The sequence below is a fragment of the Hypomesus transpacificus genome, chromosome 4 (assembly GCF_021917145.1).
Source record: "Hypomesus transpacificus isolate Combined female chromosome 4, fHypTra1, whole genome shotgun sequence".
Taxonomy (NCBI): Eukaryota; Metazoa; Chordata; class Actinopteri; order Osmeriformes; family Osmeridae; genus Hypomesus; species Hypomesus transpacificus.
The window spans coordinates 3,296,398-3,320,098 of NC_061063.1; the positions used below are offsets into that span (position 1 = coordinate 3,296,398).

At 49.1% G+C, this 23,701-nt stretch overlaps 1 protein-coding gene across 5 annotated transcripts; it reads left to right on the plus strand.

Moving 5' to 3' along the window:
• The first annotated feature begins 1,732 nt into the window (after positions 1 to 1,732).
• Positions 1,733 to 21,307, plus strand: LOC124466773 (triple functional domain protein-like). 5 transcript variants are annotated; one of them, XM_047018620.1, is made up of 30 exons: positions 1,733 to 1,818; positions 1,912 to 2,155; positions 2,369 to 2,476; positions 2,982 to 3,172; positions 3,391 to 3,561; positions 6,576 to 6,671; positions 6,876 to 7,024; positions 7,252 to 7,318; positions 7,419 to 7,522; positions 7,756 to 7,825; positions 7,923 to 8,012; positions 8,160 to 8,252; positions 8,379 to 8,429; positions 8,730 to 8,807; positions 8,927 to 9,118; positions 9,364 to 9,544; positions 9,670 to 9,933; positions 10,046 to 10,647; positions 11,743 to 11,990; positions 12,099 to 12,240; positions 12,364 to 12,391; positions 12,660 to 12,822; positions 12,945 to 13,066; positions 13,161 to 13,239; positions 13,773 to 13,973; positions 14,092 to 14,230; positions 14,455 to 17,945; positions 19,829 to 19,971; positions 20,697 to 20,834; positions 20,964 to 21,307. In XM_047018620.1, the coding sequence occupies exons 2-27, from the start codon at positions 1,954 to 1,956 to the stop codon at positions 14,995 to 14,997; spliced, it is 4,374 nt and encodes a 1,457-aa protein (XP_046874576.1). In that variant the 5' UTR covers positions 1,733 to 1,818; positions 1,912 to 1,953; the 3' UTR covers positions 14,998 to 17,945; positions 19,829 to 19,971; positions 20,697 to 20,834; positions 20,964 to 21,307. The 5 variants fall into 5 exon arrangements, with proteins under 5 accessions (XP_046874576.1, XP_046874579.1, XP_046874578.1 ...); XM_047018623.1 differs by lacking the exons at positions 19,829 to 19,971; positions 20,697 to 20,834; positions 20,964 to 21,307 and adding exons at positions 18,283 to 18,342; positions 18,822 to 18,847; XM_047018622.1 differs by lacking the exons at positions 19,829 to 19,971; positions 20,697 to 20,834; positions 20,964 to 21,307 and adding exons at positions 18,296 to 18,342; positions 18,822 to 18,847.
• Positions 21,308 to 23,701: the final 2,394 nt, after the last annotated feature.

Consider the following 23,701-nt stretch of genomic DNA (forward strand, 5'->3'; position numbering starts at 1 on the left):
CGTTCGCTCTCCGCGCTGGGTCAAACATGCTTACGCCAACACCACTGACATGAACTCTGACCCCTGGACTCCCTCGAAGCCACTTCCCACCTGACACCCCTCAAAGGAAACACAGGCACTTTTCTTTTAAAGAAATGTGCATCCGTTTTGGATAGCGCACATTTTGAGAATCTGTATCTGCTTATGTGAAAGAAAAGCAGACTCTTTTCCCCACACCGACCCCCCTAACATCTTCAGCTTGTTCCTCTCTAGTTCCTGTCAGATGTTGGAAAAGCATGTTCCCTCCTGACTCCTAGAGTCTGGTCTTGACTGGCTAACTAACCAGCTGACCACCGAGCGCTCATGTGCCGTGTGCATTGTAAATGGTTCACATCGAGTTCCAGAACCCATCTGCTTTTTCTTCACTAACCTCACGGGCTTGCACTCATACGCTCCCCTCTCTCTCTATCTCTCAATCTTTTTTTTCAGTGTGCTATTTTTTCCACTCATCTTCCCATCTCTCTTTCTCCTTTTCTCTTTGTCTTGTTCCCACCTGTCTCTCTCTCTCTCTCTCTCTCTCTCTCTCTCTCGTCCTCTCTCTCTCTCTCTCTCTCTCTCTCTCTCTTTGTGTCCATAAATCCTGTCCTCATGACTCTCTTAGCCACACACACAAACACCCAACATTCATTTCACACTCCACTGCCCATCATTACAATGCACCGCACGTCCGATTGGCCCGAGCACTGAATATCAATGTTGTTCGTCTGCCATCACGAGCCATTGTCTCATCTCCAAACTGTCCTGTAAACAAAACAGAACACCAGAAAACAAAAACCAACCCAGTAAAATTCTCTATTCTATATTTTAACCAAAGCTAAGTCAGGGATGCAAACATGGAGCCATGGTGAGTACTAACTAAACCCCTCGACAACAGCCCTCAGCCGCGTCTCCATAGTGTAAAGATGCCTCCTCCACTCCACCGTCTCTCCTTCCCTGCGTGTGGGACGGATCTGACAGGAGGACATGGGTCCCGATTGGCAGATCAGTCCAGATCCTGTCTCCCAAACCACACAGGCTGCACCTCAGTGCTTTCTTTCGCGCCCTAAACCGAGAGAGCGACCCAGGGAGCGAGGGAAGCCACTTTAGACTATCGAGACGCAGCCCGAGACTAAAATAAGAGTTCAGAGAGAGCGAGAGAGAGAGAGGTGGCGGCTTGACTGACCTTTTGACCCCACCCCCGTTGGGCCGGCAGGCGTCGAGCATCGAGAACAAGCAGGACTGGATCAAGCACATCCGGGAGGTGATCCAGGAGCGCACCATCCACCTGAGAGGAGCCCTCAAGGAGCCCATCCACATCCCCAAGGCCAGCGCCGCCAAGCACCACAAGTGCCGCAGGTACACACACACACACACACACACGCACACACGTAAAGATACCGCAGCGAAGCACGGGCTGTAAGTACACAGACACACACACACACACACACATACAGAGCTAAAGCAGTGAACCCAAGACGTGAAGGGATACGTAAAAATCCACACGCACACACGTAAAGATACCGCAGCGAAGCAGTCACCACAAGGGCTGTAAGTACAAACACACATGCTAACACACACACACATATAGAGCTAAAGCAGTGAACCCAAGAGTTGAAGGGATACGTAAAAATCCACACACACACCAACACCAACACACATACAGACAGGGCTTGCTCTGAGCGTGCTGTGTCCTGGTTCAGGGATGGAGAGGACCTGGACAGTCAAGGTGACGGCAGTAGCCAACCAGACACCATCTCTCTGGCCTCACGCACCTCGCAGAACACCCTGGACAGCGACAAGGTGAGCACACACACACACACAGCGACTCACACGCACACACACTCAGCCACAATCACACACACACAAACTAACCCCTCCACCTCCGCCCCCCAGCTGTCCGGGGGCTGCGAGCTCACCGTGGTGATCCATGACTTCATGGCCGGCAACAGCAACGAGCTGACGGTGCGGCGGGGCCAGACGGTGGAGGTCTTGGAGCGCTGCCACGACAAGCCCGACTGGTGCCTGGTCCGCACCACCGACCGCTCGCCCGCCCACGAGGGCGTGGTGCCCTGCGCCATGCTCTGCATCGCCCACTCGCGCTCCAGCATGGAGATGGAGGGCATCTTCAACCACAAGGGTAGGTGCCTGTGTGTGTGAGTGGTAGGAAAGTGGGGATATGTGTGTGTGAGGTACAGAAGTGGGGATGCGTGTGTGTGTGTGTCTGAAAATTGAGTAGAAAGAGTCGTATGATGGATGACTCTCTCTCTCTCTCTCTCTCTGTGTCTCTCTCTCTCTCTCTGTGTCTCTCTCTCTCTCTGTCTCTCTCTCCCTCTCCTCCTGTGTCCTGCAGACACTCTGTCAGTGTGCAGTAATGACTCCATCATGCCGGGCTCCTCAGCCACCCTGCAGCCTGGACACGGGATGGGCTCCCACACCTCGCCAGGGCCCAAACGACCAGGTAACCATGGAGACGGGCCCCGTGGGGGAGGGCTGGGGTGGCCAAGCCCTCATGTTCCCCCCCGAAAGACCGCAGCGGAATATCATGATCGATTAAGTTCAATTCACGTTCACCTTCATTCTGATGTGTATTTATTATGAGCTTTATTCATTTGTCTTCGCAAGATAATAGATTTATGACTATGAAATGTATAAAGACGTGAAGCGCAGGTGGGGCGCTAACAGAAGACATGCCACACAGAACTCCTGCTTGCTTCGCAAGTCTAAAATGCAGCCTGTCTAACTGGTTAAGTCTGAACTGCATGCAATCTGGATTCATTATAATATAGACATAGAGAAATAGAAATAACATTTGAATATTTTAACTTACCTTTTATGGGATGAATCCCTAAAGCATCTTTTCTGTCACTGTGGCTGAAACACATTGTTTCAGCCACAGTGGGGGGGGGTGAGAGAGAGAGCGAGCGCTCCGAGTGAGAACCCCTGTCCCCCGTCCTGTGCTCCAGGGAACACCCTGAGGAAGTGGCTGACCAGCCCGGTGCGCCGCCTCAGCAGCGGCAAGGCGGACGGCCACGTCAAGAAGCTGCACAAGCACAAGAAGAGCCGCGACGCCCGGAAGAGCAGCGAGGTCATGGCCGGCTCCCAGAAGGACTCGGACGACAGCGCCGCCACGCCCCAGGACGAGACCGTGGAGGAGGTGTGTGTGTGGGGGGGAGTCACGCTCGTGCACACACACACTCGTACAGAACGTACTATGCACATAATGCACTCACGTCATTTTATGCCTTTTAAATATTCTGTTCTTTCTTTCTCTCTCTTTAACTGTCTGAATCTTTTCTTTTTTTTCACACTTTTAACAATGACTCATTTTGCCTGTGCGTTTGTGTGTGTGTGTGTCCCGTGTGTGTGTGACAGAGGGTGCGCAACGAGGGCCTGTCCAGCGGGACGCTCTCCAAGTCCAGCTCGTCGGGGATGCAGAGCTGCGGGGAGGAGGAGGGCGAGGAGGGGGCCGACTCGGTGCCCCTGCCCCCCCCCATGGCCATTCAGCAGCACAGCCTGCTGCAGCCCGACGCACAGGATGACAAGGTGAGGGGGGGCCGGGTGGAGGAGGGGGACCACAGGGTCGTAGGGGGCCAAAAACAGCGCTGTAGAACCGTGCCTGTTTAACATTTAGCCAGCATCCCGATCTGTTCAGAGGGACTCGCATACGATCCCTCCCCCTCGCGAGCACGCTGACCCAAACCCCCTCACCAGACTCCCACACGGCCAGGGTCAGTCCTGAGGCACGAGCAACGGGGTGTGACCAGCTCCTTCAAGCTCCATCACTCTCCAAAATGATACTAGTTAGGTAGAAGTGACTTGTCTTCCTCAGGATAAGCCCTGCATCTGTTGTGTGCCAGTTTCCCTCTCATTATTTAGTTTGCACACATTCTGCTGGGGCCGGTCAGTTTTATTCTAGAACCTTCTGGTATTTTCTAGAGTCTCAGATACGGACTCTACCTCATGCATAGCATTGTATTCTTATGATTTTTTTCCTTCCTTAAAACGTTTGAATGAAAAAAGAAAATCCTGGCAATGAAATGCGTCAGGGTACCTGAGAAAGTCACCTTATCTCCAAGCAGACGTTTTCCTGACACTAATTTCTGTTTCTCTTTTGTTTTTCTGTTCCTGAATGTTTATCGTTTGCTGTTTCTCACACCGTTTAGCATTACCTTGATTTATGTCCTGTCTTTGCTCTGTCTCAGTTTCCATATCTCTCCATCTGAAATCCCCCTCTTCTCTCCCTCCCTCGCCTCCCGGACAAACCAAACTTCTCTCTCCTCTTCCGTTCGGCCCTGTATTAGCTGTAGTTTCTGCTTTCAAACACCCAAATTTTACTCTCCTGCTTTTTTTTATAGATCTCATCCTAGTTATTTCGCTTCTAAAGTAATATGTACTTTTCTAAACTCATCCCCCCCCCCCCCCCCCCCCCCCCCCCAAAAAAAAGATTTAGCTTCCCTTCTATATCTCTCTCTTTCTCTCCGTCTCTCACACACACTCTTTCTGTCTCTCTCACACACACACACACACACTTTCTCTCTCGCACAAACACACTCCTGCTCTCTCTGTCTCTCTCTCTCCCTCTCTCTCTCTCTCTCTCTCTCTCTCTCTCTCTCTCTCTCTCTGGTAGTGTCTACGGTTCATCGAGCGAGCTCAGCCTCCACTCCTCCATCCCTCGTTTGACGTCGTACTTCTTTTGAGTTGTGCATCACCAGCCGTGCTCTCTGCATACAGAGCTCTCACCACGCCACTGACGAGACCGTCCGGGGGGGGGGGAGGAGGAATAGACAGGCTCACGTTTGAAACCCTTTCTAGTCGATTTGGACCAGATTCGATGTCCGCTAACTCTTCTCTCAGGGTTCATTAAGGGTGTATCAGGTCAGGAGGGTCGTCGCAGCTTAGAGGTCAGCCAAACATTGTTTTTTTCCTCCGATGGGATCGGTTCAGTGTAACTGGATGAACTTGCTTCCTGCTCGGAGTCTACCAAGCGCCGTTGGGAAGCACCCCCGCTCCCCCCCCCCCCCCCACAGTCTCATAGGTCACCCTCCCCCCACCTTACCTCCTCCCCCGCCCCCCTCACCCCCCCCTCACCCAGTCCTACCCCCACACCCCCTACCCTGTGTGCGTTTACCTCATTGCCCATGCAAGTAATTGGCACCTAAGCGCTGGCGAGGCCAGAAGGGCACACAAGCCACACCCACAGCCACACCCACACCCTATATGGGGGAATGTCTGGATGGGCAGCACAGCAAGGGTGAGACTTCCTCCAACTCTTTACCTCTCTCGCTCTCTCTCTCTCTGCCTTTCGCTCTGTCTTTCTCTTGTACTCCTTGTTCTCCCTTTCTTTCTGTCTCTTTTTTTAACATTTCTTACTTGATCTTTCTTTTTCTTTCTTAATTTCTTTCTTTCCCTCCCACCTTTCTCTGTCTCTCTCTCTCTGTCTCTCTCTCTGTCTCTCTCTGTCTCTGTCTCTGTCTCTCTCTCTGTCTCTCTCTCTGTCTCTCTTTCTCTGTCTCTCTCTCTTGCCTCTCATACTTCTGCTCTCGTTCTAACCCCCCTCTCTTTAGAAGGTCATCACACGTCCTCTCTCTCTCCTCCCTAACTTCTCTCTTTGGCATCTCAGACACCTCCGCTGTCGCCAGGTCTTCACCCTTCTATCCTCCTCATGTAACGACCCACTCAGCCATCTAGATCACAGACTCATCTCCTTCAGTTCACCTCATCTAGGGACTCCCCTGGCGGTGTAAAATCAAGCTATTCAAATATATCTGCAAACATTCTGTCTTTTCAATCATTTTGACCATCCACGGCTCCACACTAGGGTAACCGGTGTGTCAAATTATCCAACCTCTTTTCCTTTCTTTTCTGATATCATTTGCATATGATTTGAAGTTTGCCCTTTCATTGGGCTTGCTTAAGCCATGCTTGTTTCTTGAACAACGCCCGTTGCTAAAAGCTCCCAACAGCTAACGTGCAGACGGGCAGTACTGACACAAACGGTTGACCCGTTCGTAAACACAAATCCCTAATAGTCAAATAACACTAACAACGACAGTCAACTAGTCTCTAAGAGGTTTTCTCTTACCAGTGCACTAAATAATGACAACGATCAGAGCTCCCTAAAGCTAGAAACTTGGAAGAGCTTATGGGTTCAGAACTATATTATCATAATAAATTAAAAAAAACACTTGTTTTATAGGTAAGTCAACTGATGCTGTCACAGTATGGTTAACACGTGTAGTCCTATCAATGACAGTGAGTGAGTTTAGGCAGATGGCTGGATAGATACAGTGGCCAAATGTAGCGCCATCGCTTTAAGAGGGAACAGGAAAGGGACACCTTGAACAGTTCATCTTTAACCGAGCCAACAGTGAGTCCAGGCGTAGTGTGTCTCTCAGCCCCTGGGCCATGCCGGTTTCTCTCAGCAAGGGCTTCTCTCCTGTGGTGGAGGGTGCTCAGTGGTAGTCTGTAGTCAGGCGGAGCACGTGCCAGGTAAGGCCAGGCACACGAGGGGGTCATGCCCTGACGCTTCTCTCCCCTGTGTCCCTCCCTCCGTCCAGACCTCCTCCCGCCTGTCCGTCCGTCCGTCCAGCTCCGAGACCCCCAGCGCGGCCGAGCTGGTGAACGCCATCGAGGAGCTGGTCAAGAGCAAAATGGCAAGAGCGCGCGGGCGCGGCACACACACACACCCTGTGTCACTCCCTCATTTCAAAAATGACGCTTGTGATCCAATATGCCCCTTTGTCGCCTTACTTCTCTCTCTCTCTTTCTCCGTCTCTCTCCGTTTTCCTTTCTGTTTGTCTCTGGTTCCTCCTCTCCTGGTGTGGCTCTCCTTGTCCTGCCCGCCTGCCCCTCTCCAGGCTCTGGAGGACCGGCCCAGCTCTCTCTCAGTGGAACAGGGGGACAGCAGCTCTCCCTCCTTCAACCCGTCGGACAACTCCCTCCTGTCCTCCTCCTCCCCCATCGACGAGATTGAGGAGCGCAAGACTGGCTTTCTGAAGAGACGCCAGTACGTGTCACCACCCCCCCGTACCCACACCTCTCTCTCTCTCTATCTCTCTGTCTCTCTCTATCTCTCTGTCTCTCTCTATCTCTTTCTGTCTCTCTCTCTATCTCTCTCTGTCTCTCTCTGTCTCTCTCTCTGTTCTCTCTCACTCCCTGACTCTCTCTTCATGCTTTCTGCTGTATGTCCTCAGAGAGCTCAGTTGTAACCCCTGCTGTTTGTCATTGTGTCAGTTATGTGCTGCTGGAGCTGGTGGAGACGGAGAGGGACTACGTCAGAGACCTGGGCCTGGTGGTAGAGGTACGTGTGTGTGTGTGGGGGTACATCTAAGGTTGTGTGTGTGTGGGATGTCTTTGAGTGATTCATGTTCATGGCGTGCGTGTGTGTGTGTGTGTTCCAGGGCTACATGACCCGGATGAAGGAAGAGGGGGTTCCAGACGACATGAAGGGGAAAGACAAGATCGTCTTCGGCAACATCCATCAGATCTTCGACTGGCACCGAGAGTACGCAGAGCACACACACACACACACACACAGCAGAGCACACGCACACACAGCAGACACACACACACACAGCAGACACACACACACACAGCAGACACACACACACACAGCAGACACACACACAGCAGACACACACACAAACACAGCAGACACACACACACAGCAGACACACACACACCTGTTGACCCCTTCTGGACCCGTCCCATGACTGCTCTCCTCTCCTCCCTGTTCAGTTTCTTCCTGGGCGAGCTGGAGAAGTGTCTGGAGGAGCCGGACAGACTGGGCTGTCTGTTTGTCAAACAGGCAAGAGACCACCGCTTTCTCTGGTGCATCGCTACCTCTGCAGCCAGCCAGGGCCCGCTCTTACCCCTGTGTGTGTGTGTGTGTGTGTGTCCTGCAGGAGCGAAGGCTACACATGTACATAGTGTACTGTCAGAACAAGCCCAAGTCAGAGCACATCGTCTCCGAATACATCGACACCTACTTCGAGGTAGGGACCTGTTCCACATGAGTACATATGTGTCAATAACACCGCATGTCTCTTATGGGGGGATATACGTGCCTTCCGTAGATAGAGCCGCAGCGTTGCCATGACTGTTGACCCTGGTGTGAATGTTTGACCTTTGCCCTCCGTCAGGAGCTGAAGCAGCGGCTGAATCACCGGCTGCAGATCACCGACCTGCTGATCAAGCCGGTCCAGAGGATCATGAAGTACCAGCTGCTGCTGAAGGTGAGAGGCCTGCTGGCTCACTCCTGCCGTGCCTCTGCTGTCCTGAAGGGGGTGCCAGATCGCAGGCTCACTTCTCCACTTTGATCACGACGCAAATGCACTCTCCCTCTCCCCCTTCGCTTTCAGGATTTCCTCAAGTTCTCCAAAAAGGCCGGGCTGGAGTCTGCAGAGTTGGACGTAAGTTCTGACCCAGTGTCCTCTAGTCCAGGGGCCTGCGACCTGGGAGTCGGTTTTTGCTCCGAGCACACTTATTTGACCCGATTCAACACAAATTAGTCGATCAACCCCTAATGTAACGATTAGAATCGGGCGTCCTAGATTAGCGTTGGAGCGAACACCTCCAGGCAGGTCGCTGTCCAGGAACAGGACTGAGGATCCCTGCTCTAGTCTGCAGCGTGTGGTTTGATAAACGTCAGCGGTCCCCGAGTGCTTCATGCTTGCCTGTCCCCCCCCCCCCCCTGTCCCCCCCCCCCGCAGAAAGCCGTGGAGGTCATGTGCATCGTGCCCAAACGCTGCAACGACATGATGAACGTGGGACGCCTCCAAGGATTCGACGTGAGTGGCACCGCATCCAGGCGCGACCAAGCGATCCCAGAGTGCCCGGCGCGACCTCCATTCAGTGCTCCTCCGTCCTCATCCCTCCCCTCCCCGTCTGTCTCTCTCTCCCCCTCCAGGGTAAGATCGTGGCCCAGGGGCGTCTCCTGCTCCAGGACACCTTCCTGGTGCTGGACCCCGAGGGGAGCCTGCTGGGGAGGATGAAGGAGAGGAGGGTGTTCCTCTTCGAGCAGATGTTGATCTTCAGCGAGCCCCTGGACAAGAAGAGGGGCTTCTCCATGCCTGGCTTTCTTTACAAGAACAGCATCAAGGTGCGGGGGGCTGGAGAGATGTTGGTTTTGGGGGGGGGGGGGGGGGGGGGGGGGGCGCCCTCTGCTGGGCAGCCGCGGTGTTGAACTGAGCGCCGTGGCAGGATGTAGCATGCCGCGCACGTACGGGATGTCGTTCCCAAATGACCGAGACAAAGTTAAGCCGTTCTGATGATGTCATTGTGTCCATCACGCTCTCAATAGTCCCCCTCTATCCCTCCCCCCCTCCCTCCCTCCTCCCTGTGTAGGTGAGCTGTCTGGGCATGGAGGAGAGCGTGGACAGCGACCCCTGTACGTTCACCCTGACCTCCCGCTCGACCACTAGCAGCACGGAGACGTTTGTGCTCCACTCCTCCCACCCGGGGGTGCGTCAGGTGTGGACCCTGCAGATCAGCCAGATCCTGGAGAGCCAGCGCAACTTCCTCAACGGTACGTTTAGGTGCACTTCTATGGGCCGTATTATGAAGATACAACATTGTTTGTAAAAAAGGACCATGCATCTGAGGTGGATGTTTATGAATGCTGCGTCTCTCTCTGTTCCTCTCGCACCCCAGCTCTGACCTCCCCCATCGAGTACCAGAGGAACCATGTGGGGGCCGGCGGCGGGGTGTGCGTGCCCAGCGTAGGCGCTCCGGCTGGGGGCAGCGGTGGCCCCGGCGTGGTCCCTGGAGGAGTGGTCCCCCAGGGGGGCTCCATCCCCGTCCCCCAGGGGGGCTCCCGCTCACGGCCCTCCCGGATCCCCCAGCCCTCCCGCCTGCCCCAGCCCCTGCGCCACCAGCCCGGGGGCCCTGACCCCGAGGGCCCCAACAAGATGTCAGGTAAGATCTCTCCTCTCTGATGAACCAGGGGGGATTCGTTGATGTGGTAGATATGTGCATGTGATCCAAAAGTCCTCCTTCCTTCCTCTGAGATTGCTGACTTGTGATTCAGGTTTGTCCCCTCGCCCGGTCCCTCCCCCCCTGCTCCCAGCTCCAGCCCTGGCTGAGCCCGCCGACCAGGCCCCCGGGGTGGGGAAGGGCCAGAGGGGGGTGAGGGTCCAGGGGGGCAGCCCCCAGGGCAAGCGCCCCAGCCTGGCTACCGATGACCAGGCACAGCCCCCGGCCCCCACAACCCCCGTCCCTGCCGTGGCCCCTGTCCCCCGCGCCACGGTGGGTCCTCTCCCCATCCCCACCACGCCCAAACCTCGGCCCGGCGCCACCGTCTCCCCCATGGCCTCCCCCATGGCCACCCCTGCGTTTGGCAAGGAGGCCCTCTCCCTTCCCCCTCCGAGCCCCGGCCCCAAGTCTGGCTTGGGCTCCTCGTTCTGGAGCTCCATGCCCAGCTCCCCAGCCAGCCGGCCTGGCTCCTTCACCTTCCCTGGAGAGGCTGGGGACAGTCCCGCCCGACCGAACCACAACCACACCCAGGCCGGCTCAGGCTCGGGGCCGGGGTCTCAGACTCACAGACACTCCACGCACAGCAAGGAGGCCGACCGCATGAGCACGTGCTCGTCCACCAGCGAGCAGTCCATCCAGTCCACCCAGAGTAACGGGGTAAGACAACTACCCGCGGTCCAGGCTTTAGTGCGGCCTAGCCCTGCTCTTTCGGCTCACTAATCCCAGCGCCAGCGGGAGGCCTGTCCTGTCGGCCAGTCTGGCCAGAGCTACTAATCCCCCTTCAACTGCACACATGTCTTCCTCTCTGCAGCTTCTAACAGCTCTAATTAATAAACCCTACGGAAGACTGGTTTCCACTCTTTACAACTCATGGTTTGAATGGGATGCGCCTCGATCTGCAGCGAAGGACTTCTTCTTCCCCTAACAATGCTTGTACTAACTCCGCGCTCTTCCTTCACCCAATCCGGTCGCTTCTGTAGCGGCTAGCGTTTCGACGTTTGTGGTCCCCTGGCTACAAGCGCTCTGACCGGAGGTCCTCTCCACCTGCTTCTCTCACGCTCCCCCCCCCTCCCCCTCCCTCTTCCGTGAGACGAAACCACTGGACCACTCATTTCCGTCTTTGTCTGAACGTCTCCCCTCCGGAGAGCCGCCATCTCTCTTCTGCTTCTCTCGTCCCCTCGTTCGTTCTCTGGGAAGGCGAGTCCTCCTTGTGTCCGCCCTCCTTCTGTTGCTAGAGGATGCATGGATGGATGGATGAACGGATGGATGGATGAGCAGATGGATGGATGGATGGGCAGATGGATGGATGGATGGGCAGATGGATGGATGGATGGGCAGATGGATGGATGAGCAGATGGATGGATGGATGGGCAGATGGATGGATGAGCAGATGGATGGATGGGCAGATGGATGGATAACTAGCATTAAATAACTGGGTGCAAGACTGCTCTTCCGCTCTGTCTTTTCTCTGCTTAGCCCAGCCTCTGTGTGCTGTTGGAAACGCCGTAATGAGCGTTCATCTGTGTGACACCTTCCTCACTGACAGGCATGGCATCTTGGGCGATAAGGGTTGACCCGATGAAATGTAAACCAACTGGTGTGTGTGTGCGCGTTTAGTGTGGTCCTCGCGCGTGCGTCTGCGCACGCCTGCATGTGTGGCTGTGTTGACTCGAGATTAACCTCGACGTACTCTCAACCCCTCCTCCTCCCCCCCACCCACCCTCCTCCTCCTCCCCCCCACCCCTCCCCCAGAGTGAAAGCAGCAGCAGCAGTAGCGTGTCCACCATGTTGGTGACCCAGGACTACGTGGCGTTGAAGGAGGATGAGATCAGCGTGCTCCAGGGGGAGGTGGTCCAGATCCTGGCCAGCAACCAGCAGAACATGTTCCTGGTGTTCCGCGCCGCCACCGAGCAGGGCCCGGCCGCCGAGGGCTGGATCCCCGGCTACGTTCTGGGACACACCTCCGCCATCATCCCCGACTGTCCCGACGGAACCATCAGGTGAGAGGCTGACACGTAAATGCATCCCTAGAAAATAACCAAACCATATGGGGACACCACTGTTCAACCCAGTTCACCTTTGACCTTTCGTGACCTCCTCTGTCGAAGCAGGAAGTCATCGTCCTGGCACACGTCCCTGCGCATCCGCAAGAAGTCCGAGAAGAAGGAGAAGGATGGAAAGAAGGAGACCAAGCTGGAAAACGGTTACAGGAAGTCCAGAGATGGCCTACCCAATAAGGTTTCAGTAAAGGTGGGTGTTCCTGATTGTACCGCCCAATCCGCTCCTCAATTCATTGTGACAATTTTACGGATGTTGTTTTGTGTTTGTGTTCAAGTACTTTGTAGTCTAACTTTGTATGCACTCTTTTTCCAGCTTCTAAACCCAAACTACATCTATGATGGTAAGTATTTCAAACAGTCTGCATCCAGCGCACATTCACACACAATATTTATTAGATTACACAATAATAATAATAATCACTTTTATTGACATAGTACCTTTCTCACACCCAAGGTTGCTTCACGAGTAGAAAGTCGAGAAAAACGAAAAATATCAAATACAGATATACATGTGTAAACAACCAGCGATCCACATTGCCTAGACATTTACACTGACATGGTAACTGCTCATATCTTGATATCCTCTGACCTCTGACCCCCGTCCTCCAGTCGCCCCAGAGTTCCTGCTGCCCCTGAGTGACGTGACGTGTGACAACGGAGAGAGTGTCACCCTCAGGTGTAAGGTGTGTGGGCGCCCCAAAGCCACCGTCACCTGGAAAGGACCCGACCAGAGCACCCTGACCAACAACGGACACTTCAGCACCGCCTACAGGTACACACTCTCTCTCTTACACACACGCACACACACACACACACACCTGACTGGCAATCAACTTTTGCACTTGCAATCCCAATCTTAACATGAGTGTGCGTGTACGTGTGTGTGTGTAACAGTGAGACAGGCGAAGCGACCCTGCGGATAGTGGGCGTGGCCTCTGAGGATGACGGCGTTTACACCTGCGTCGCCACGAACGACCTAGGCAGCGTGACATCATCAGCCAGCCTCAGAGTATTAGGTAAGACACACCCACATGCGCTCATAAAACAACAAACACATGGTGAAGCCCAGACTTACGTTGTCGTGTGTGTGTGTGTGTGTGTGTGTCCCAGCTGTGTCCAGTGACGGGGTCAGGGTGAGCTGGAAGGACAACTTTGACGCCCACTACACAGAGGTGGCTGAACTGGGCAGGTAACTGTCTCCACTCTGCCTACCTATACAGACCAGGACCATGGTGGTGACTTGGGTGATTGTGGGGATGATGATGGTGAAGGACCAGTATGATGTGGATGATGATGGTGAAGGACCAGTATGATGTGGATGATGATGGTGAAGGACCAGTATGATGTGGATGATAATGGTGATGGTGAAGGACCAGTATGATGTGGATGATGATGATGGTGATGGTGATGGTGAAGGACCAGTATGATGTGGATGATGATGGTGATGGTGAAGGACCAGTATGATGTGGATGATGATGGTGATGGTGAAGGACCAGTATGATGTGGATGATGATGGTGATGGTGAAGGACCAGTATGATGATGATGATGATGGTGATGGTGAAGGACCAGTATGATGTGGATGATGATGGTGATGGTGAAGGACCAGTATGATGTGGATGATGATGGTGATGGTGAAGGACCAGTATGATGATGATGATGGTCAAAATGATGGTGAAGGGACCAGTATGACATGGGTGATGACGATGACGTCCCCTCCCCAGGGGCCGGTTCTCCGTGGTCAAGCGTTGTGACCACCCGGGGACCAAGCGCACGGTGGCGGTCAAGCTGGTCAACAAGAAGCTGATGAGGAGGGACCAGGTGACCCAGGAGGTCAGCCTGCTCCAGAGGCTCCAGCACACCCACCTGGTCGGCCTCACAGACACGTACGAGACCTCCAGCAGCTACGCTCTGGTCCTGGAGATGTGAGTACACACACACACACAGCTGATTGTTGATGACCTTAATGACTCTTGACAGCTGTTTGTGCTTGGCCCCAATACCAAACAACACCTTGACGTGTGTGTGTGTGTTCCTCTGCAGGGTCGATCAGGGCCGTCTCCTGGACTACGTGGTGAGCTGGGGGAGTCTTACTGAGGAGAAGGTGGCTTGTTACCTGCGAGACATTCTAGAAGCTCTACATTACCTTCACAACTGCAGAGTGGTACATCTCGATGTGAAGGTAGGGCCCCTCTTCGACTCGGGTCAAACCGAGTATTTCTGTTGCCTTGTTGTCCGATAAACTGTAGGCGATTCAGAGGTACAATGGAAGCTGTTGACCGAATGAGACATCAATAGCTTGAACTGCACATGTCTGGCATTTCTGCATTTCTCGTCCATCACCCTAGAAAAACACTCAAACACATACAACACACTCTGACCCCCCCCTCCCACCCCCCTCCTCAGCCTGAGAACCTACTGGTGGCCCACACTCCCGCCGGCCAGCCTACGGTCAAGCTAACTGACTTCGGGGACGCGGCCCAGCTCAACAGTGCCCACTACGTGCACCCTCTCCTGGGCAGCCCCGAGTTCGCCTCCCCCGAGCTGGTCCTGGGGGAGCCCGTCTCCCTGACCTCCGACCTGTGGAGCCTGGGGGTGGTCACCTACGTGCTGCTGAGCGGGGCCTCGCCCTTCCTGGACGAGAGCGCCGAGGAGACCTGCCTGAACATCTGCCGGCTGGACTTCAGCTTCCCCCGGGACTACTTCCAGGGCGTGAGCCAGGCCGCCCGGGACTTTGTGTGCCTGCTGCTGAGGAGCGACCCCGGCAGACGCCCGCCGGCTGGGCTCTGCCTCCAGGAGGCCTGGGTCCAGGCGGGGGCCGGGGGGGAGGGCTTCCTGGACACGTCCCGCCTTGTGTCCTTCATCGACCGCAGGAAACACCAGACGGACGCCAGGCCTATCGGAGGGGTACGCAGCTTCCTGCAGAGTCGTCTCCAGCCGCGAGTCTGAAGGGGGCGCCCGGGAGGAGGCCCAATTCCAAACCAAAAAAACGAAACCCTCTGCTGCCCTCTCAGCTACTGCAAGGCTGTGGGGGAGAGTGGACGGTGTCGGATGCCTTCGCGGACGGCTGGAGGGGTAATGGAGGGCGTCTTGTTGGTTTGGAACTGGGCATCTGAAGACGAGACGGAGAAGAACAAAAAAAAAAATTAAGTGTGCTGATCTCATCCTCTTCCACATGGACTGTGGAGAATCAATCATGTAGTCCTTTCGCCAATGGTAGGGCCTGTTTCAGGTCCTAAGCCAGTCTGAGTGCTGGAAGGAACAGTCCTCAGCCAATCAACAAAAGGATGGAATGTCCTTACCAGTCTACTGCTGCTTGCTGGTTTCAACTCAAAACACATTTTCTACGAGGGGGGGGGTGGGGGTGGGGGGGCTTAAACGGTCCAAATGGATAACTTATCACCGAGCGTCAGTCGATCAACAGAACCTCATGATTGAGCCAGATGTAACTGCACAAAGGAGCAGATATTTCAGGAGAAAGCGATGCTAACAGAGCTAGCGTTAGCGACACTGCAGAGCGTTTCCCTCCTCTTGTTGCTAGGGAGAGCGAGACATTCTGTTTCAGACCTTTTACACAATGTTACTCAAAGACTTTTGAGAAACACCCCTTTCTTAAAGATACTATGTAAAGGATAGATGATGATGTCCATAACTTTTCAAGAACACGTTTGAGAAATAAAATCTAATAATAAAAAATAATTTAAAAAATAAGATTCGAGAAAATCCTCGTCAGTTGAAAGTTGCTGTGCTACATTGGACGCTGTAGGAACCCAGTTCTGGAGATCTGCTTCCTGTAATTGAGGTCCTCAAAGCAGTTGAGACATTTTTACGTCCAATCAGAGCTTTTTGATTGCTGCGCTCATGTACCTAGCTCTAATCTTAAGAAACCATGATAACCATGTTGCAAGTAACAATACAGATTCTAACTGCTGCACTGTCCGATCTCGTCAAACAAACAATAGACAAATAATTCATTGTTGCTTTTACCAGAACAAATTGTGTTGTGCAGATTTAAGATGTTTAAGCCTTACTTTGTATATAGACTCAAACTGCCTTCTGTCCCTCATATTCAAAATGGCTGCCTGCTTTTAAGTGACGTCATAGGAGGCAGGACAAAGGTATCCTGCAAATGTAAATGTTGATTGTCATTGGGCATCGGAGCCTGGGTGACGGCAGAGACAGCCTATCCGAGGCTGGAGGAACGAGGACGCAGTAGAAGACAGAAAACTGTAAATGCACTCACTGTATGTCATGTTTCTGATTCTTATCATGTGCAATGTTGCGGCTTTAACATTTTATGCAACTATTTATGAAGACATCTGTTGTATCTGTAATAAATATAGAGAAAAGCATGTACTTGGTACTGCAAGATCTGCTGGTAGGGGTGTTTATTTGACCTTTGACCTTATTGGAGTATTATTGACTTCCCAGGTAAATGTTTGGGCTCTGAAGTCACCTGGCACTTATGACTAGATATTTGATTTGTCACTTTTTTTTTTTTTTTTTGTACAGTAGTTACTGGTATACCAAAGTTGTTCCAGCTTTACCTAGACTATTGTTTTTTTGATGACATTTCACTTTTTTAAGTTAAACATATTATACATGTTTTAACTTTATTATGGGATGTTTACACTTGTTTTACTAGGCTTTATGTTGTGTTTTATTTGTGAGAACGCTATGGCCAGCTTGACTTTAGACTATCAAACACACCCATGATTGTATTCTCTAAAATCACTAGGGTGTTCTTCCTTGTTACCTGAAATAGTTTCATAATTTCCTGGCATTTAAAATATATATTGCTGTTATGTTTTAGTGTTCATTAATTGAATTTATAACCACATCAATTGTTAACTGTAAATATGTATTGCATATTGTAGGTGTTTCATGATTGGGATGATACATTTTGCCAAACATTAATTGTCAGAAATGACCGAAATTCCACATACTGCACTCAACTTTGTGTCTCCAATAGCAAGCTTAATACATAGTTAATATGGTGTCATTTTAGGTTTACCCCAGCTGATGTTGTTACTCATCGACATGCAGAAAACAAAAAAACGTTTGACCCTTTTAATTTGCTTCCTCGTTCTCAAAATGGAGACAGGGATGTGTTTGCGTAGAAAGGTCAGTCATGTGCTGCACCCATAGTCAACACAAATAGATCTGACTAGAATGTATTGTTGAACTGTTGTTCTGGGGAGTGTTGCTACCAACTCATAAGAAGACGATGCTGCCAAACAGGTTCGGTTGCAAGAGAGGAAGAAGGATGTTAAAGCTGTACAGTCCCAAACCATGCCCTTGTATTTATTTGTAATTTAATCTTTGTAAAGTTGTACAAACGCCATCAAATCAAGCAAACTTGGACTGGATCATTTTTGTCAGTCATGTTTTTTTTGTCCGTTATTGTGTTGTCCATGTCTTTGTTCCCATTGCATCATATTTTATACATATGTATAATTGTTTACCATGGTTTTATTAATTTTTGCTTCTTTTTTTTTATCTTTGCATGTAGATTCTTTTGTACAAACCATAATTATCCAAATGATTTTTTGTAAATATTTTCATTAGTTTGCCATCAGTTACTTAAAAATAAACTTACTGAACGTAACAATTTTTTCTTCTGATTTGTTTGTTTTGATTTGTTTTATTTCTCGTCTCTCTTATTTGTAGTTATCATTTTGTTTGAAAGACAAAACATAAAACAATGTTGAATAACATTTATTCAAATGGGTAATGCATTTGGGGCGTAGCAATTCTCTGGTGTTTTTCCACTGTACTGGTATGCTGTTGGTGACAACCCAGCCGTCCTGAAAGACAAGGTGTTTCCCTAGAGTATTAACACCTACAAGGTCGCATAGCAAAACTTCAGGAACACTTTCTTCACCAAACGCTATGGGGTAGATATTTCTTATTCTACTTGTTATACCTTAATTGTATTTAGTGTACTCAGTGCATAGACAAAAACAAACAAAAAAGATTATGCATATTTACTATAACAAATATAACATATTTTGCTGATTGACTATTTACTTCTGGTGTACTGACAGATCATTTAATGAGTAGAGAAAGTAGCTGACTTATTGCAGGATACAAATTGAAAAAGCTTGAATGAACTGTTAAAGGTTTGATTTAGTTATTTTTTGTGTGCTGTTTTGAAAGACGTTCTTTTGTTTTGACAGTCACAATATTCTGGTTATCAGCAAATGCATGTACATTGGTGCCTAATGATACTAGTGTCACTTTCCAGATCCTTAATGCTTGAATTGCTCAACTGTGAGGATCAGAAAGAAGAAGGTACATTTGCCAACATTCCCTAAATGTTAATATAAGAAAATGTATTCAAATGTATTCATTTTTCATCCAAAGCGACGTATGGGGGGACATTTGAACCTGCTACCTTTTGATCTGCTTTAAAACACTCAACCAATGACATCCCCTGAAACAACCATGTTTAAGGCCCCATGGCCTATCAACAACTCCCTAACAATCATTGTAGGAATTATTTTATTTCATCATTATAATATTCTGTACCGTTTGTCTCAAGAACTTGACGAAGTACAGTTCTTGACTTGTGAAATGATGCAAATCTATAGTCCTCCTTAGTATCACATAATACATACTATCAGTCGTGGTATTGTGAATACCACATAATTGTGATACATTTTTAAGATATTGGTTATCAAACATTACCGTATTTATCTTAGTTAATGTGGTGTATGCTATAAGTATTTTAGGTCAGAAATCATTCATCATATTTGCTGCTGTCTTTTCAGTGTCAACACTATTAAGATGTTCCTGTCGTGTACAAGACCAGTTTCCTACATGACTGAGCAGAATACTCAAAATGTTCCATAAAGTCTCCACAAACGTACCTGTGGATATTTTTTTACATTTTAAGTACAAAGCTCAGTCATGATAGGAAACTGGTCAAGACTAACAGGTACAACTAATCCTGAACAACAGAGGGTGGGGGTCTTCTCCATGTCTGCCACAGTTAGCCTACATGAAAGTATTTCATGAATGGTGCTAATGAAGTGAAGAGAGTCTTTACAATGAGCTCAGCTGCTGGCTTCTCAAGGTAATAGAACTGTATACAACATGGCTGAATAGCATCTCTGCACAGGATGCCATACTTGTGTCCCTTCAATCCACTTACACAAGGACGAGATATGTGTAATATGAAGATTTTCTCACATTGTTCTCACAGTTGATCAATCACCAGCAAAAGTAGGGCAGCGGGATCGAAGACCCAAAACAAAATGGAATTAAACAATGATTTGCCCTGAACATACGTTTTGCCCAGAAATATGCAAAAAACACGTTTGGAAACATACTACAACACATTTCATTACCTTATCATAGCAGATATTTCGTATGTCAAAATATATGTTGGGATTGACATATACATGGACAATGTTGGGATACACTAAAATCGGATTTACAAGACTGACACTGAAGACAACTTTTTAGATCATTGATGTTGCAAGCTAAACAACAGAAAATCCAGAATGTCCACATCAAGCACCGGAGCATGAGACGGTGGATTAATGTATCTGGGAAGGACGTCTCCAGCCGGTCCACAGTGGGGTGTCCGATACATTTACTCCAGAAAATAAACACAAATTTGTTTATTTTTGGCCACTATTATTGGCCAAAGGGGCACATGGGAACCACCCATTTAGGAGACTTGAGCTTTTACAAGGTACCCCACAGCAGTGTCAGCATACCTGCCAGACTAACATGCTAACAGTATTGTTTTTGTTTACTTTCTATGCTACAGATGTAAAGTTCCTTTCAAAGGTAGAAGACTTTGTGTCAACTCATCGGGGCAAGCTTATTCCACTTACTAAACCTGCTGGTTATTCCTTGAGAATCGGAAGCCTCCAGGACACTGTCCATGCTGAAAGTGAAGATCAGTTACAGGTTTGGGAAGACTGCTATCTTCCGGATAGAATGAAAATGGTGGTCCTTGGCGTGTTGGATGACTGTTCAGCAGCAGATGGGCAGCTGGTCTTACTATTATGTCAGGATGGCAACGTCTACGCGTACGAATTTGAGGTTCTGCACCTGGTTGCCAGTAGCTTGAAGGATCTGCTTGACTCCGGGGTTGAGTTTCCAGGACAAAAGTCTTACAAATTTGGGGACTGTTTTAATGATGTGGTAAGAAATACTGATGTGCTTGGCTGAAATGTGGTATGTGGACATAAAGAATGATAGGCCACAAAATTCAGATTCTAAATTCTGATGAAAATAAGTAGGAAATGAATAGGCTATAACCCATTATAGATTTAATGATTTGTCTCATAAGCACACATTTACATTTAGTCATTTAGCAGACGCTCTTATCCAGAGCGACTTACAGTAAGTACAGGGACATTCCCCCGAGGCAAGTGCCTTGCCCAAGGACACAACGTCATGGCCGGGAATCAAACCGACAACCTTCTGATAACTAGCCAGATTCCCTAACCTCTCAACCACCTGACCCCCCCTAACATACAAAAAGTGAGTTGTCAGTCAAAGGAACTCATAAAAATCTGAAATAATTGGGGCAACAACTCTTATCAAAGGTTTGATATGATTTAATAGCTGTGTTGATTAATATGCTATGGATGAAGGGGTGAAGTAGCTCTTATGTTTTGATTTCGTAGACTGAAGAAGAATGGGACGAGGTAATGCAGTGTGATCAAATCATGAAAATCAAGAAGGAACAAGACAGGTTTCAACAGTTGTTGATGGAACAGATGCTGAAGGATCTTGAAGCAATAGAAAAAAGAAAGAAATCTGAGGTAAAAATTGTTCGATTTTTAAAATAATTTGAGAATTTGCATTGTCTGAAAAAATAAAAGATAGGCCTATAGAATTAGGGGATTGTTTGGTGGTATGATTCATGTCTGTGTATTCTGCTTTATTTCCAGTGTCAATCAGTGAAGAGAAAATGTCTGCATGCAGATCACTCACAAGAGAATGTCAGAGGTGTGGCGTGGCGTAGGGAGGGTAAACATAGCCTACTGAAGGAACTGAGGAAAGTCAACTGTTCAATACCACCCACAGCATCAAATTTCTGTCTTGTAAAGACAGAAGTTGTTTAGTTGTTTGAGTTACAATGAACACAACTGACCTCTGTGGAACTTATCCACATTCCTGGGCCAGTTCCATAAAAATATACCTAGTCTTAGCCTACGCCGTGGCTACACTGCTTCGGACGCAGTGTGGACTCAGCAGAGTTCTAATCCGTTGTAAGCAATGAGAGTGGCTACAATAGATATATACAAAGGCTAGATGTCTCGTCCGCGTTGCCGGCCAACAGAGTCGAACGTTCCTACATGGCGGCCATCTTGCTACAGTCAACTCGCTCACCCATAACATTGTGTTGGTGCTACATGTACTTTTTGAATAACCATAACTTGCTCAATTTTCTACCGATTTTTAAACGGTTTGGTTTGTTATCAACGTCAGAGATGTAGCTACGCCACTGCATAGGCCCTACGTCTATTCTATTTTTTAGAAAATACATTTTTTTCATAAGTAGGGCCTATGCAGTGGCGTAGCTACATCTCTGACGTTGATAACAAACCAAACTGTTTATAGAATTGAGCAAGTTATGGTTATTTAAAAAGTACATGTAGCACCAACCAGGGGCATAGCCACGGGTAGGCCTGGGTAGGCATAGGCCTACCTAAGGCCTACCCAAAAACGAAAATATCTTCCAAAAATTATGCACCGGGTGCACATCACAAAGTAAATAAGTAAAAAAAAAAAAAACTGAAAAGATGCCTATCCATAATTTTCAAGGCCTACCCAAAAATATTTTTCTGGCTACGCCCCTGGCACCAACACATTAGGTGTGTTCGACATGACCCGACTTCATGCGGCGCCGCAGCCGGCTACAGGCGGCTGACTTGAAAAAGTGCATTCTGGTTGGAGTTTTTGTCCGACTTGAGACGGCGCCGAGGACACGTCACTGTGACGTCGCCATCAAAGTACCGTGAGATCGATTCGAGAACTGCCGGCTGTGTAGCAGAGCACATTTTCTCAAGAGCAACTGCACGGGTTCAAGTGACGACACAGCTATTTCATGATTGGCCAGACTCACACACGACAACTTTGGCTACTCTCGCAGGTCGTTTCATGCAGCCGCAGTCCATGTCGAACGCACCTAGTGTTATGGGTGAGCGAGTTGACTGTAGCAAGATGGCCGCCATGTGCGGACGTTCTAGACTCTGCCGTAGGCCTTGAGCCTAATTTATACTTATGTCGCCGATACTTTTGAAATGGTCCCAGACTAAAAAAAAAGTGTCGCTCAGGCTGCTCCATTTATACTTTGGCTTTATATAAGCCTTTATATATATCTATGGCTACATGTCTTACCGTGCGTGTCCACTACAGCAGAGCGGGCGGCGCGTCGGCGCCGGCTTCCAATTCATGTTCAAGGAAACTGGAAGTTGACGCTCCCACAATGCCCTACGCGAGCGTCAACGCCCGTTTTCACTGAAAATGAATTGGAAGCCGCCGCTCCGTGCCGCTCCGCGCCTGTGTAGTGGACACGTACAGTAAGACATCTAGCCATAGATATGTTTAAAGGCCTATAGGTATATCTATGCATCTAGCCTTTATCTAGCCTCTACAAAGCGTTAACTATGTAACCATAGCTATGAATATAACGGTAAAATGATTCTGTTTACGTCACGCGAACCTTGAGCACAGGCGACTGTTTGCCGAAGTATAAATGCAGCAGCCTGAGCGACACTTTTTTTTATTTCGTCGGCGACCATTTCAAAAGTGTCAGCGACATAAGTAGGCTCAAGGCCTACGGCGGAGTCTAGAACGTCCGCACATGGCGGCCATCTTGCTACAGTCAATTCGCAAATTTATGAATAGAAAACCTCTCTTTTTTATATTTTACAAAGAATTTGAATTATACATTCAAACCATATTGAATTCCCTTAATAAGAAAGCTGTCAAAACAATGAATGTCTGTTGTCTTTATAAGGTTTTTGTATGATTTGTGCTATGCTGTACCCCCCTTGCATTCTTGTATGTGTTTGTATACTCAATAATTGATTGTATTTCCCGCGCTTATGCAATTATTATAAATTTTTATGAAAAAAAAACATGCATCGAGAGGCGGCTGACTTGAAGCAGTTTATGTCGGTTATAATTTGTGTCCAACTTGAGACAGCGCCAACACCACGTCATTGTGACGTATGTCGTCAAAGTACTGTGAAGGCGATTCGAGAGCTCTATGAAATTGTGTTATTGTGTGAAATAGGAAGAGCAGCCTAAGGTATATTCCTAATTCTGACTATAATTTTTGTATTCATAATTTTAATATTTTAAAATATATTTAATGGTAGCCTAAGGGAAAAGTTCAGAGGTAATGGTGTCTCTTTATTATTTAGTTTAAATTACATCTTATTTCCTTAAACTCATGGTCAGCTATATAAAGTAGCCTATATGCATTTATGTTATCATACCATAAAGCAGTAAGTCGCTCTGGATAAGAGTGTCTGCTAAATGACTAAATGTAAATGTAAATGTAAGCAACATGGACCTTCACCATGTTAACCATTGCTTGAGGTGTTGCCTTAATAAATTGTAAAATGTACTTTTGTATGTATATTTTTTTGTAGTGGTGTATGTAGTTTGTAAGTAA

Bases quoted from the DNA above. Each gene is read 5' to 3' on its own strand.
- LOC124466773 (XM_047018620.1), top strand. From the start codon at position 1,954: ATGGCCGGCAACAGCAACGAGCTGACGGTGCGGCGGGGCCAGACGGTG. The intron at 12,241-12,363 runs GTGGGTGTTCCT...CTCTTTTTCCAG, and splicing joins CCAATAAGGTTTCAGTAAAG to CTTCTAAACCCAAACTACAT. The intron at 14,231-14,454 runs GTAGGGCCCCTC...CCCCCTCCTCAG, and splicing joins TGGTACATCTCGATGTGAAG to CCTGAGAACCTACTGGTGGC.